Source organism: Ictalurus furcatus, chromosome 20 (genome assembly GCF_023375685.1).
Source record: "Ictalurus furcatus strain D&B chromosome 20, Billie_1.0, whole genome shotgun sequence".
Taxonomy (NCBI): Eukaryota; Metazoa; Chordata; class Actinopteri; order Siluriformes; family Ictaluridae; genus Ictalurus; species Ictalurus furcatus.
Window position 1 is genome coordinate 750810 of NC_071274.1, and position 16046 is coordinate 766855.

General features: G+C 44.7%; 1 protein-coding gene across 1 annotated transcript; it reads left to right on the forward strand.

Annotated features, from left to right (window-relative positions):
- Positions 1 to 534: 534 nt before the first annotated feature.
- trpa1a (transient receptor potential cation channel, subfamily A, member 1a) lies at positions 535 to 15999 on the forward strand. Its single transcript, XM_053651678.1, has 26 exons — positions 535 to 1248; positions 2545 to 2720; positions 3389 to 3496; positions 4515 to 4623; positions 4715 to 4860; positions 5617 to 5753; positions 6071 to 6119; positions 6449 to 6548; positions 6641 to 6741; positions 7231 to 7400; positions 8011 to 8175; positions 8395 to 8509; positions 9081 to 9247; positions 9559 to 9649; positions 9756 to 9815; positions 11835 to 11936; positions 12023 to 12093; positions 12529 to 12682; positions 13052 to 13141; positions 13246 to 13415; positions 13789 to 13918; positions 14091 to 14273; positions 14373 to 14441; positions 14922 to 15026; positions 15130 to 15236; positions 15607 to 15999. The coding sequence occupies exons 1-26, from the start codon at positions 927 to 929 to the stop codon at positions 15794 to 15796; spliced, it is 3387 nt and encodes a 1128-aa protein (XP_053507653.1). The 5' UTR covers positions 535 to 926; the 3' UTR covers positions 15797 to 15999.
- The last annotated feature ends 47 nt before the right edge of the window (positions 16000 to 16046 follow it).

A 16046-nucleotide genomic window follows, 5' to 3' on the forward strand; every position in this document is an offset into this window, starting at 1 on the left:
TTCATAAAACTTTTATTAAGATTCATGATATTATATTGTAAGCAATCTTTTGTAAATAAGACTTTACTCTGGTGTGAGACAGACTTCAGCCTCTGAACAGAATTATGGGATAGTTTAATTCCATTTTGTAACTCATACATGTTTTCCCATCTACAATTTAATTTACTAATACCAAAATAACACAACTATTAACGGTTTTATTCACGTTTATTCTTGTTATTATAGTTATCTGGGTAATGTATAAGTTATGAATCATGTTCTGTATTTCAGACTAAACATAATATGTCAAGGACAATAATATTATAGAACAAAATAACACAAGAAACTGCGTTTATAATTTTGTTATGTATATATTTTGAAAATTGTAGAGCTATTTGCATTAGATATAAGTGCTAGGGTCTACAATGAGCTGATAATAATAATAATAATAATAATAATAATAATAATAATAATTTTAAAGGCAACTCAAAATGTTTTACTATGTAAAGTATAAAACTAAAATAGTGGGAAAATAAATAAATAAATAAATAAATCAAATCAAATAGTGAAAAACAGGCAAATAATAAAATTTCAACAAATACTATTATGTAAGAACTAAGTAAATAATAACAGAATAAGATATACAAATATGTAATACAAAAACGTAAATCAATTATTGATTTTTAAATGAAAGTAAGACAAAGAATAAAACATTTCGATTATTAGTTTTTTTTCTTCTTGTTGTTTTAATCGGTGCTGAACGGAGCCGGATGAAGGCTGATGACGTTTGAATGCGAGAGATTTGATTATTTCCTACAGAAGTGTGTCATTTTTTCTAGTTTTTTTTTTTTTTTTTTAACAGAAAATGTTCTCAGACCTCAGACTCTTGTGCTAATTTGTGTTTTTTGCTGGTCCAGTTCTGTTTTGTGTGTTTGTGGTGAGATGCTATGCGTCCGTCCCGGTCTCCGCCGAAGTTCACTCACGAATACCTGAGTCTGAAGGACATGGACAGAAACAGCTGCACGTCGATGAACGTCTTCGAGGTTTCAGATTTTATTGTGAAAGATGATCTGACGCACATTTCCCCATGCGGATTGCTAATTGGTGTTTTTTTACAGTGGGCTTTGGAGGGCAACGTCCCGGCACTGGAGGGTCAGTCGGGTAACCTGAACACGAGGGATGGCGGCGGTGCCACCCCGCTTCACTACGCCTCCTCCAAAGGCCACATCCGAGTCATCAACCTCATCGTACGGATCGCCGGCTCACAGGGTCAGACACGGGTTCACTCAGGGGAACGACAACCCCTCATCATTTCTGCTCATTTATCAGCTAAAGAAAAGTTTGCTCGTGCTTGAAGAGTTGAAGAGTTATGTCAACATCGCTGTAGACCTCAGGAGCAGATATTACCCAGAATGCATTGCGATCTGATGCACTTATCTTTTCAGCAATAAAAAAAAAACCCTTCCTGTTTTTGAAATCTGTTCAGCAAGAGCAGAATTAGTGCAATTCCAACAAATTACCCCAAATCCAACAAATCTAAACATTTGAACAAATTCCTCCGTAATAAATAGGATTATAAATTTAGTTAGAAAAACAAGCTCCAAATTTGAGGTCATTTGAGGTGGTTCCACTCCACTGCGTGTGGTTTATAAGGTTAATTAAATGACGTGTAGGTCATAAGGACAGATACATTGATATTTTATATCAGGATATATATATATATATATATATGTCGTGAGGTGGTGGTGAAGTGGGCGGAGCTTAAAGCCTTCTTCAAAGATGCGAAGTATTAGATAATGCAGTTGAGAAAAACAAAACCAGTGAAATAAACACATTACTCCTGAGGTCTGACATTTTTACTGCTACAGTTTAAGAAAAAACGTGTTATACATGCAATTGATCAAAAAAAGGAAAAATAATGAAACAATATTGTTATTTCCACCTGCGGTGTCTTGAGAGAGAGAAATGTCTGCATCCTGAGTATGAGCAGGAAGAATATTCCAGATTTGAGTTTTGTATTCACAAAAATGTTCTCCTTCATATATATATATATAAATGTAGCTAGCATACAATAAAAATGCTGAGACGTTCTGCTTCCTGGACTGGATCCAGGTGACGGATAGGTCTGAGAATCCGTCTGGAAGTGCGTTACAGTAATCTAATGTAGAGGTTATAAACACATGAACTCATTCACTTCTTCACATGGACTGCATGTTCCTTATCATAGCAATGTTCTAAAAATAGAACTTCTACCAACATCAGCAATATGACTTTGGGAGGATGTTTATCCGACCGTAACTGTAAAGACATCTACGCTGATGGATTTCTGATCGTCCTGGGTCCGAGAGAAACATGTATACAGATGTCACTGTGATGTTATTAGCATCAGAGTGGAAATGAGTGGAATTTTACTTCACGTACAAAGTTGTGGACGGTCAGCTCTAATCGCAAAATAGCTGAATGCAAATTCCACAGACATTTCGACCTGGACACTTCTATAGCTGTCTGTGAACTCCTATATTATTGAGAAGCATATTCTGTGTGTGTGTGTGTGTGTGTGTGTAGAGCTGGACGTTGTGGATGATGAAGGAAACACTCCTCTGCACTGGGCCGTTCAGCAGGATCAGAGTGGAAGCTGTTCGGCTCTGCTGAGTCTCGGAGCGAATCCAAACATCCTGAACAAAGCGTCACTCTCACCACTGCACCTCGCCGTCAGCCTCAGACACAACCACATAGTGGAGGTACCAGACATATCAAACATCAGACTTTTTATCCGTTTATAGTTGCATTTAATGTTGTGGAACATCCATGAAATGAGTTCCTGTTCTCACTTACGTTATAGCAGCTATAAACACTCGTTCCCTCACCGTCCCTCTCTCTATTCTCTCTCTCTCTCTCTCTCTCTCTCTCTATTCTTTCTCTCTTTTCTTTCTCTCTTTAAATTCTCTCTCCCTTTATTCTCTCTCTTAATTCCCTCTCTCTATTCTCTCTCTCTTAATTCCCTCTCTCTATTCTCTCTGTCTTTATTCTCTCTCCTTATTCCCTCTCTCTACTCTCTCTCTTAATTCTCTCTCTCCTTATTCCCTCTCTCTATTCTCTCTCTCTCTTGGTAATTAGTTAATTAGACAAAAATAATCGCAGCTTGTCGTGTTACTGAGAAACCTCAAAGTCAACAGAAAGAAAACATAAAGGTACAGGTTTATTTTTTTGGATGGGGATGTGATTTCTGCCATTTTCTCCTCAACTTGATCGTGGCAAAGTCCCGCCCACCGACCAGCTTTGTCCTATCACAGGATATGCAGACGCATTATTTATTATTATTATTATTATTTTTTACACAGGTTTAATATTTAAACAGACAGAACAAGAACTTCATACATGCGAATCTATTTTTTTCTCTTTTTTACAGCAACTCCTGACACACAGTGGGACGGATGTGAACCTGGAGGACGATCTGGGAAACACACCTTTACTTCTGGCCGCTTCAGTGGACAACCATGAGGCGCTTCTCATACTGGTAAGAACAAACCCCTGGATTCCTACCGCTACACGGATAAACCTTTCATACAGTTCAGCGTGAAAAAAAAGTGGGACCATTTACCCTCCATGATAGCAGGGAAACCAGAACAGGAAGCACTGACCATATAAGGAACATCTTGAGTTTGATGCTTAAACTGAGACAGTATAAAGGTCCAAAAAAAAAGTTTTGCAAACATAAATACTGAAGTATTTCCAGTACTTGTGTATCAGACGACGTGGATGTGATATCATATGATCCGAAAGCTCTGCATCCACACACGCCTAGTAAACATTCTTTCAAGCCATTTATCCATCTCAATAAACGCTCTACCTTTCCTAATCAGCGTTAAATGTCTTCCGTCTCCGGCGCATTTACTTCATCCTTTACCATATCTTTATCAAATTCAAATCTCTTAAATAACGTTTATCCAGACTGATCTGATATTTCTCATTACACCACAGCGCTGTTGAATTCTGGATTCTGGTTAGATGTCGATTTCCTCATCATCATCATCTTATATCATATAACAGCAGCTTTAATGCTCGCATTCTTTTATTAATGCTTATTAACATTAACGCGCTCGTTCTAATACGTTATCGTTTCCATAGTAACAGCTCGTCCACAGGGACTCGGCTCCGCTTATAATAAACGGATGAAAAAAAGCATGTACTCGTCGATATGGTGAAGTTTTCTTCTTGTAAAGAGACGTTTATTTAACATGTAAGGAAGGAGTCTCCAGTGTCAGCGCTTTGTAAGAATCAGATGTAAGGCTGTAACTTTAAGTCTTCCGACGTCTTCGGGACTGAGGAGTTTACGCTTCTTTGCGGTACAAGCTGATAGTTTTTTTTCGAGAAAATAAAGAGAGGCCGGTGAGGGAACGAGGAACTTATTCATTTCACGGACACGCATTCCACAGCATTAAATGTAACTATAAATGGATAAAAAGTACACCGTGTCGTTCTTTAATAAGTAAAAGGATTGTAATCCGTATTTGAAATATCGGTGTTGAATCCAGCACAAGAACGGCGCCAGGCTGTGCTGCCAGAACAAGCTGGGTCACTTCCCCATCCACGCCGCCGCCTTCTCAGGAGCCAAGAGATCCATGGAGGTGGTTCTTCAAAAAGGTCAGACGTCAGTCTGTGAGTGATCTGCTTGACATTAGACAGTAATATACAATATAATCTATAAAGTGGTCAAATCTTTTCCTACAAACAGGGGAGGAGATAGGCGTGCCCACTGAGATACACATAAACTACGTGGACAAATCCACCAGCAGTCCTCTTCATCTGGCCGTACGTGGAGGAAACCTGGAGGTCATCAAGCTCTGCATCGCCCACGGAGCCAAAATCGACCAGCAGCAGGTAGAGAAGTCACGAGATGTTCACACAAAGTCCAAAATGTTCACTTCTTCTGGAGCTACGAGGCTAACGGAAGTCTGTCGCCGCAATCCGTTGAAAATGATCTGACACGATGTTCTTGCTACTTTAGAGCTGAAAGGTTCTGTAATGTACATAAAAGCTTCACGTATCGTGAACGTAAAAGTGTGATCAAGTAGACGGTCTGTGTGTGCCGTGACGTCAGGTGTGTTTGAGGTGTGTCAGAGAACTCGGGCCAGGTGTGTTCTCAAAACTCAGTGATGTCACACGCAGACTCGCTGGACGCCGGAACGTTACGGGGGCCGCCATTTTGGATGCGTTTGGCTTGAGTGTGTATCCACGCTTAGAAAACGTTCTCTGAAGGTTCTTAGCTCACTTAGCTTCCACAGACAGAAGGGAACCTTGTGTTCCCGGACTCAGGAACCTTTCTGGCAGGAAAACACTCTGTTGTAGGGTTCTTCACAGAACCGTCCAAAGAAAGATTCCCAAAGAAGGAAATGACCACAAGACCGTGTGGTTTCTGACACATAAATATCTAACGTTTCTGGTTATTTCTCATTGTGATCAAATATTGTGCTGTTAGCAAATCATTTGAAGTCTTTCTAGAAATAAATGCATGAAATACGCTAAATTATCTGCTGGTAGAATAGGAGTTAAGTTTCGATCTCAGGTCTGTTTTTATCGTAACGTTTGCGGTGGTTTGAGATGTTTGAATTTAAGTGCCCCCTCTCTGTTCCGCAGTGTGATAAAGCCACCGCTCTCCACTTTGCGTGCACTCAGGGAGCCACTGAAGCCGTGAAGGTGATGCTCCAGGCGTACGAGAGAGTGTATGACATCGTCAACATCACCGACGGAGCGTTCCAAACACCGCTGCATAAGTATTCACACACGACAGCGCTGCTAAATTCTGGGCTCTGATTGGTCAGGAGGTGTTGATTCATTCTCTAGAACAGCAGCTCTGCCAGTAGCGCAGCTGCACCTCACGGGTTTATTCATAATTAATGCGCTCGTTCTAATACATCCTCGTTTCTACGGTAACGGCTCATATGACGTGTCGTTCTGTAATAAATAAAAAATTGTAATGGTGAGCAAGTTGCGGTGGTATAACAGGTTGAATAAACCCCTTAGGGATGTGCTGTTATAGGAAAATAATCAGCTTCATCACACCACCTCACGCCCATTCTCTCTCTTGCAGGGCGGCCATTTTTGACCACTACGAACTGGTGGAGTATCTAATCTCACAGGTGAGAGGATCTGATACGGCGCAGTGGCGTAACTATCGCACACAACGTATTATGCTCTGAGCAAACAATACAGCTAATCAGCACTGTGACTACCTAACAGTGACGCTAGTTAGCTAACACCGCAGCTAATATTCGATCTATCTATCACTCTGACTAGCTAACAACAAAGCTAATATTCGATCTATCTAACTATCACTCTGACTAGCTAACAACAAAGCTAGTTAGCAACCTATCTGTTTATCCATCAGCTGATTAGCACTATATCACTTTTTTTTTTAAAAAAAGAAGAAGCTAGTTGGCTTCTTTGCTAGCTAAACATTGTGTTCCAGGGCGCCGACATCGACTCCACCGACTGTAAAGGCCACTCGCCACTGCTGCTAGCGACCAGCTGCGGCGCCTGGAGAAGCGTTAACCTGCTGCTGTCACACGGTAATCTCCAGCGAACTCTTTACGAAGATTCATCAAGAGCTATGGAGCTACATAATAATAAAGATGTTGGATTGTTTGTGTTTTGGTGTCAGGTGCTGATCTGACGGTTAAAGACAAGACTGGGTGTAACTTCCTACATCTCGCCATCTTGCAGCCTCGAGGTCTGAAGAACCTTCCGGCAGACGTTCTGGAGGTGATTCACACTCACTGCTTTCTGAACTTCATCTTCATTACAGTGCAGATCAAGATGTTCCTCGTCTCATCTGAGGTTCTTCAGCGGTTCTGTTTCTTCTCACACAAACGCACACTCTTTTTCTTCAACTTTTTCTGCAAGGAATGAGGTTGTAATAAAAAAAAATGAGGTTTTACTGCCACCTAGTGTTCGACTAAAGCGCTGCCACTGCCTCAAACACATCACAGCACATTAGGGCCGTGTTTCAATTCGTTTTTCACCACAACCTTGTCCACTTCCCCTGGCATATTCACTACCGTGATCAGCTTGAGTGAACTTCATTAGATCATCTCTTAGATGTTCATCGTGTAGCCCTCAGAAGCAGAATTTACTCAGGAGGCTTTGCAGTTTCTTTTAAAAAAACAAACCAATAGCAGATGTTGATGTTTATATCACAGCGTGAGTTATTACTTATTGTTTGGACAAGCTAACATTTTATTATTGTTGCAGCACAAGACTGTGAGAGAGCTGCTGAACGATGAAGACTCAGAGGGCTGCACTCCTCTTCACTACGCCTGCAGGCTGGGAATCCCTGACTCGGTGAAGAACATGCTCGGCCTGGAGGTCTCACTCGACCAGAAGTCCAAGCAGAAGAAATCGGCTTTACACTTTGCAGCTGAGTAAGTGGATAAAGAGAGGAACACCTAGAAGAACTCTCAAAATGTGTGGTACTAATATCATGATTGGTATTAGTGAGGTTTAGGCAGTGATTAAAGTCAGAACATCTAGATTAACGTACATAGAAACTTTATGGGCCATCAGATCCATGAGTAAACCTCTGATGTCCACAGTAAACATCCGATCTGCTCTGAACCAAATCACTAATTCCCATGAGTAGAAGTTTTGATCTGATCTGTTCTTCCATTACATGAGTACTAATGTATTTGAACAGTAGCAGTAGCTTCTCCAAGAGCTGAAGGTCTGATCTCCATGATTAGAATGTCTGATATCAACGAACAAAAGCTGTAATCTCCACGAGCAGGAAAACTTACCCTCATGAGCAGAATCTCTAATCTCCATTTCCAAAAGCAGCAACGCTGATCTTCATGAGTAGTATCTCCGATCAGGTCCGAGAGTAGGAGATCAGATCTCCATGAGCTCTGATTTTGATGAACAGAAGTTCTGATCTCCATGAGCAGGAACTCTGAACTCCGTTAGTAGAAGACGTCTGTTCTTCGTAACCAGGAGCTCTGATCTTCTCATTATCTGTAACGTCTCTCTGAACTGCAGGTACGGGAGGATCAACACGTGTCACCGGCTCCTGGAGACCATGACAGACACACGTCTGCTGAACGAGGGCGATGAGAAGGGCATGACACCGCTACACCTGGCTTCACGCGGCGGCCATGTTAAAGTGGTCGAGCTGCTCCTCAGGAAAGGTGCTCTGTTCCACAGGTACAGAAACACACACACACACACACACACACACACACACACAGAAATGTAGCATTGTTTGAGCTTAATTATGGTCAGCATTATCACGAAGAGATCACTACTGTGATCATCAGGAGTTCCCTCCATACTTGAGCGGTGAAGAAACAGATGGGCTCTGAACCCACCACCTTCTGTTCACCAGCACAGACCCTGAAGCTGTTTATGTTCCGTTGTGTGCAGTGATTATAAAGGCTGGACCTGTTTACATCACGCCGCGGCTGAGGGATACACGCAGACCATGGACAGCTTACTCATATCCAACATCAAGCTCCTGGACAAAACCGATGGAGACGGAGTACGTTTCAATGATTTATCTGGGTTCTGGACTGTGATTGGTCAGAAGGTGTTGATTAATTCTCTATAACAGCGGCTCTGACCGTAGCGCAGCTTCAGCTCACAGGTATATATTAATGCACTCGTTCTAATATGTTATCGTTTCCATAGCAACAGCTCGTTCACAGGGACGTGTACGGTGGACGCTAGATCAAAAACGTGTGCAATCGCTGATAAGGTGTAAGTTTTCTAAAAGTAAGGAGATGTTTATATCATGTTTATGGAAGGAGTCTCCAGTGTCCAGCTGCTATAACGTAAGTGAGAACGGGAACTGTCTCGTTTCATGGATGTTCCGTAACTATAAATGGATAAAAAGCATCCCATGTGCTTCTCTGAGAAATTAAAAATGAATAATCGTTGGGAAATTGCTGTGGTGTAAGAGGAATAAAACCCAGGGGGCGTGCTGTTATAGGAAAATAATCAGCTGCAGGATGGAAACTCTGTATATGATTATTGACTGCTAATAATATGATGACAGTAAACGAGTGAAAGTGATGATATCTACTGGTGCATTGTGGGATTTGTTGTGAAAGAACACAGCACTGCACTTAGCCGCACGAGCCGGACACGTCGCTGCGGTCCGCCTGCTGCTGTCGCGAGGGGCTCAGATCCTGCTGAACCGGTGCGACGCCTCCTTCCTGCACGAGGCCATACACAACGGGAGGAAAGACGTCACGAGCGCCGTGATCGACAGCGACAGGTAGGTACCATCAATCCCATCATGCACTGGGGTTACACACAAGCATGTGTACTCATGTATAAGGAGTCTTATTGAAGGAGGTGTGGCCTCTGTGTCAATCAGATTTATTGAAGGTGTGGCCTCTGTGTCAATCAGTCTTATAGAAGGAGGTGTGGCCTCTGCGTTTATCAGGCTTATAGGAGGAGGTGTGGCCTCTGTGTCGTAGGTCTTATAGGAGGAGGTGTGGCCTCTGTGTCGTCAGTGTTATAGGAGGAGGTGTGGCCTCTGTGTCTGTCAGTCATATTAACTGTCAGGTGTGTTTACTGTCGTAGGTGTGAGGAGGCCATCACAATGTTTAAAGTGAATTCAGCCAAACGCTGCGCTGTGCTGGACATGATCGAGTTTCTCCCCGAGTGTTGCAAGGTGAGCTGATGTTTCGAGCTGCAGTCATCAATACAGTTAATATGGATGGTGTTATATAAACTATATACACTTTATATATATAAAAAAATGCATTTTCTTCTCCTAGCATCTCTTAGACAGCTGCATTAAAGAGTCAGAGGAAGACGTGAACTCCTGCGGCTACTATGTGGGTTTCATTCACAATAAAATGCTAATGTGAAATATTCTTCTGAAACTCACGTGTTAATCCCTGTCCCCTGTAAACTCGCGTTAATCCCTGTCTCCTGTAAACTCACCTGTTAATCCCTGTCCCCTGTAAACTCGCGTGTTAATCCCTGTCCCCTGTAAACTCGCGTTAATCCCTGTCCCCTGTAAACTCGCGTGTTAATCCCTGTCTCCTGTAAACTCGCGTTAATCCCTGTCCCCTGTAAACTCGCGTGTTAATCCCTGTCTCCTGTAAACTCGCGTTAATCCCTGTCCCCTGTAAACTCGCGTGTTAATCCCTGTCTCCTGTAAACTCGCGTTAATCCCTGTCCCCTGTAAACTCGCGTGTTAATCCCTGTCCCCTGTAAACTCGCGTGTTAATCCCTGTCCCCTGTAAACTCGCGTTAATCCCTGTCCCCTGTAAACTCGCGTTAATCCCTGTCCCCTGTAAACTCGCGTGTTAATCCCTGTCCCCTGTAAACTCGCGTTAATCCCTGTCCCCTGTAAACTCGCGTTGATCCCTGTCCCCTGTAAACTCGCGTTGATCCCTGTCCCCTGTAAACTCGTGCGTTGATCCCTGTCTCCTGTAAACTCGCGCGTTGATCCCTGTCTCCTGTAAACTCGCGCGTTAATCCCTGTCTCCTGTAAACTCGCGCGTTAATCCCTTTCTCCTGTAAACTCGCGCGTTAATCCCTGTCCCCTGTAAACTCGCGTGTTAATCCCTGTCCCCTGTAAACTCGCGTGTTAATCCCTGTCCCCTGTAAACTCGCGTTAATCCCTGTCTCCTCGCGTGTTGATCCCTGTCTCCTCGCGTGTTGATCCCTGTCTCCTCGCGTGTTGATCCCTGTCTCCTCGCGTGTTGATCCCTGTCTCCTCGCGTGTTGATCCCTGTCTCCTGTAAACTCGCGCGTTGATCCCTGTCCCCTGTAAACTCGCGTGTTAATCCCTGTCCCCTGTAAACTCGCGTTAATCCCTGTCTCCTCGCGTGTTGATCCCTGTCTCCTCGCGTGTTGATCCCTGTCTCCTCGCGTGTTGATCCCTGTCTCCTCGCGTGTTGATCCCTGTCTCCTCGCGTGTTGATCCCTGTCTCCTCGCGCGTTGATCCCTGTCTCCTGTAAACTCGCGCGTTGATCCCTGTCTCCTGTAAACTCGCGCGTTGATCCCTGTCCCCTGTAAACTCGCGCGTTGATCCCTGTCCCCTGTAAACTCGCGCGTTGATCCCTGTCCCCTGTAAACTCGCGCGTTGATCCCTGTCCCCTGTAAACTCGCGCGTTGATCCCTGTCCCCTGTAAACTCGCGCGTTGATCCCTGTCTCCTGTAAACTCGCGCGTTGATCCCTGTCCCCTGTAAACTCGCGCGTTAATCCCTGTCTCCTGTAAACTCGCGCGTTAATCCCTTTCTCCTGTAAACTCGCGCGTTAATCCCTGTCCCCTGTAAACTCGGGCGTTAATCCCTGTCCCCTGTAAACTCGTGCGTTAATCCCTGTCTCCTGTAAACTCGCCTGTTAATCCCTGTCTCCTGTAAACTCGCCTGTTAATCCCTGTCCCCTGTAAACTCGCGCGTTAATCCCTGTCTCCTGTAAACTCGGGCGTTAATCCCTGTCTCCTGTAAACTCGCCTGTTAATCCCTGTCTCCTGTAAACTCGCCTGTTAATCCCTGTCCCCTGTAAACTCGCGCGTTAATCCCTGTCCCCTGTAAACTCGGGCGTTAATCCCTGTCCCCTGTAAACTCGTGCGTTAATCCCTGTCTCCTGTAAACTCGCCTGTTAATCCCTGTCTCCTGTAAACTCGCCTGTTAATCCCTGTCCCCTGTAAACTCGCGCGTTAATCCCTGTCTCCTGTAAACTCGCGCGTTAATCCCTGTCTCCTGTAAACTCGCGCGTTAATCCCTGTCTCCTGTAAACTCGCGCGTTAATCCCTGTCCCCTGTAAACTCGCCTGTTAATCCCTGTCTCCTGTAAACTCACGTGTTAATCCCTGTCTCCTTCTCTGTTTGATGAACAGCTGGAGTATAATTTCCAGTGGCTTCAGCAGCCGATACAGTACACTAAGGACATGGAAAAATCGGAGAAAGAAGACGAAAACAAACCCCTGGCTGCCCTCAACGTCAGGATTTCTCTGAATAAAATATCAATAATACGATATAATGTTGAATTTTTGTAAAGTCTGCCTTTCTCCCTCACCGTCTTTAGGCCATGGTGGAGTTTAATCGTGTCGAGTTGCTGACTCATCCGGTGTGCAAGAAATATCTGGAAATGAAATGGTGAGCGGTCCGGACGTGTGCACGTCACAAAAAACAACATGTAGAACTTAGGAATCACGATAATCCTACGATGATGCTGGGCCTATAAACACAGCGCTGCTGAGTTCTGGATCCTGATTGGTCAGAAGGTGCTGGTTAGTCCTCTAGAACAGCGGCTCTAACGGTAGCGCAGGTTTATATTAACGCGCTCGCTCTAACACGTTATCGTCTCTATAGTAACGGCTCGTTCACAGGGACGTGTCCACAGAGATCGCTCATAAGGTGAAGTTTTCTGTACGGAGATGTTTATGTAATATTTCTGGAAGGAGTCTCCAGTGTCAGCGCTTTGTCTGAAATCTTCAGGACAGAGGAGTTTACGCTTTGTGGTTGCTCGGCAACACAAGTGGCGTTTTTTTTCGTCGTGACAGGAGATATTGACACGTCTCTCTCACGCAGGCATGCGTACGGTGTGAAAGCTCACTTGCTCAACATGACCATGTACACACTGGGAGTTTTCCCCCTGACCTACCTGATCGTCCACCTGCGGCCCGAACTGAAAGTGGAGAAAAACGTGACGACCGTCAACATGGTCACGAAACGTCTCGACGAGGTACAGCACCACGGCCGAGCGACGAGTCACGTCATTAATCTCCGGTTTATATCAGAAAAAAATATCGGAATCATTTACGTGGTAAATCAGAAGAACCTTCAACACGTCACACATGCAACATCATGTACAGCGCTGCTTGAAAGTTTGTGAACCCTTTAGAATTTTCCATACATCTGACTTTTCTAAATGTGACCGAAAACAACATCATATTCTCACACGAGTCCCAAAAGTAGATAAAGAGAACCCGATTAAACAAATAAGACAAAAATATTATTTATTGATCACAAACTTATATATATATATAATATTTATATTCCACTGGTTAATCACAAAATATGCTAATTTTTGTGTTTTTAAAATTTTTTATAGCAGTGTTATTTCATCACAACCTGCATGTTTCTGGTCCTGGCGATGAATTTATACGCAGTCGGTAAAGAAGTAGTGCAGATGTTCCAGCAGGTACGATGATGAATTCTTCCACACTGGATTTTGCGACCCGTGATTAAGTCTCGTAGACGCTATCGAAGTCGGAACAGCTGAACGAATCGTTTTCCTCTCCCCAGAGGTTCAAGTACCTGCAGGACGCGTCGAACGTGATGGACTGGGGCTCGACCATCTGCTCTCTGCTCTTCGTCATTCCTCTCCTGCTGAACGTGAAGAAATCGTGGCATTGGCAGGCCGGAGCTCTGGCGTCTCTCGGCTCCTGGGTCAACCTGCTCCTCTACCTGCAGAGGTACACCAACACGCTCACTGTCCCAAATTCCCAAGAGTCTTCATTAGTGTGAAATGGCGCTGGACACACACTTATTGTGATGTTCCTGAAACCTGTTCACTCACAACAAATTTTCTGTATTGGTTGCGCTTCTGGAAGGTTGCACGTCTATTAGTGTATTTACACGAGGTGCGTTACGATACCAATTTTTTTTTAAAATTACGCCAACACTTGCGATCAGGGGTTTAAGTTGATTTTTCGGTAAGCCTGCTGTTCCAGTAGTGGTGCTAGTTTGTTCATTTAGTTGTTAATTAATTTAGTAGTGCGTTTACTCAACACACTGACGTGATATTTTGGAGAGTCGGTCGCAGTCTTCTCCTCTCTGTGTGTGCAGGTTCCAGAGGTTCGGGATATACGTGGTGATGTTTCGGGAGATCTGCAAGACGCTGCTGAGCATCATTCTGATATTCGTCTATCTGATCCTGGCGTTCGCGCTGGCCTTCTACGCTCTGATGATCGAACAGGTGAGGGCTGTTTTTTTTGTTTTACAGCCGGAATACAACCCTAAGTTCGTTTCACCGAGATAAATGCATGAACGTGTGATAAATAGTGACGTCTTTAATGTTAAGCAGACACGGCGATGGACAGTTCTGATGCTGGGAATTCATCATCTCCTTCCATCGTTTTGTCTTCCAGAAACATTTTGGCCGTATGTTTCTGTCGCTGATGCAGACGTTTGCCATGATGGCAGGAGAGATCAACTACCAGGACAACTTCATGAAACCCTACATGGCCAGACACCTTCCCTTCCCCGTGCTGACGTACTTCATCTTCATTTGGTTCGTCCTGCTTGTGCCGATTCTGCTCATGAACCTGCTAGTGAGCTTTACAACAAACTCCTCCTCCACGTCGCTCATTAGTGATGGTTCGAGTAGCTGAGGTGTGAAACGTTTCTGAATGCTGTGTGGTTTATTGTAGATTGGTTTGGCTGTGGGAGACATCGCGGAGGTGAAGAACAACGCCTGTTTAAAACAGATAGGAATGCAGGTGAGTGCTGTGACCTACCTTCAGACTTCAGTGATGTCATGTCACCTGACAGGCCACGCCTCCTTGATTTACATTGACACACGGTGAAGGAGGCCACACCTCCATTTCCAATGCTTGGACTGACATGCAGAGAGGCCACGCCTCATTTACTTAGACTAACAGGTGCAAAGGCTATGCCTTCTTTCTTTAGACTGACAGTTTACAGACGTCACGCTTCGTGCACTAAGACTGACAGGAGGCCACGCCTCCATCACTTAGATTGACAGGCAGAGGCCACGCCTCTTTCCCTACATCTGACAGACACAGAACCCAAGCGTTCTTTATTGTGACTGACAGGTATAGGGGCCACGCCTTCGTCACTACTTCTGACAAGTGATTAGGCCACGCCTCCTTCATTGTGACCGACAGACAGTTACACAATGTTCTGAACAGGTGCAGTTTTATAGTAAATAATAAAATCTCATGGGAAATAACGTGCAGATTGAACTTCACACTAATCTGGAGGAGCGCCTGCCTTCCTGGTTCGTGAAAAAAGTCGACCAAATCTCCGTCAAGGAATTCCCTAACAAGTGCTACAAAGGAAAAGTAACGCAAACGCAAACACGCACTCAGGATAAATGTTTATTCGTACAAACCGTTCCTGAAGCGGCGTGACCTGTCCAGATTCACGTTTGTGTCTGTGTATCAGAGGTGGTTCTTCTGTGGAGGTGAAGTGAACAAAGTGAGGGCACGTCTGAGTTCCAGCACACGGCAGTGCACACAGCTGGAGAGAGAACTCACCAAACAGAAACACAGGTAACCCGGACACGGCGGGGGGGAACCCGGACACGGCGGGGGGGAACCCGGACACGGGGGGGGGAACCCGGACACGGCGGGGGGGGAACCCGGACACGGCGGGGGGGAACCCGGACACGGGGGGTAATCCAGGTAACAGATAAACAGATAACCCAGACACAGCTAACAAAAACACAGGTAACACAAACACAGGGGGGTAACCCAGACACGGGGGGGGGTAACATAGACACGGGGGTAACCTAGGTAACAGATAAACGGGGAACCCAGACACAGGTAACAGAAATAGTAGCATTTTTTATGGTATTCTGCTGCAAAAAGTGGTGTAGACCTCAGTGTGTGTGTGTGTGTGTGTGTGTGTGTGTGTGTTCAGACTGAAGGACCTCTCCGAGTCCATGGAGAAGCAGCACAACCTGCTGAAGCTGATCGTGCAGAAGATGGAGATCAGCTCCGAGGCGGAGGAAAATGACGGCCCTCGCGTCCTGCGTGACTTCACGCACAAACTCAGCGCCAGGAGCAAGTGGGGGCCGCTACTGCGCGCCGTTACAGCCAAGAGGAAGTGACATCACGACCCGGGCGCTCGAGTGCGGCGTTTCACACGAGGGCTCGTCCTATCGTGCTAGTCCTCCTTCGGGGCTGTTTAAGTAATATTGATTTTTTAAAATACGCGACATCTACGGACACTGAAGTGAAAATGAGCGCGGTGTTCATTCTCCTCGCCTTCTTTCTGTTTATTAAACTGATGACGCGGTAAAAACTCCGACCGGGTCAGAAACAGTGCGACATTTATAAAACACACGCAAGTGTCACGTT

Coding starts and splice junctions, on each gene's coding strand:
- trpa1a (XM_053651678.1), top strand. CDS start 927: ATGCGTCCGTCCCGGTCTCCGCCGAAGTTCACTCACGAATACCTGAGT. Junction 4,861..5,616: donor CCAAAATCGACCAGCAGCAG/GTAGAGAAGTCA, acceptor TCTGTTCCGCAG/TGTGATAAAGCCACCGCTCT. Junction 15,237..15,606: donor CTCACCAAACAGAAACACAG/GTAACCCGGACA, acceptor GTGTGTGTTCAG/ACTGAAGGACCTCTCCGAGT.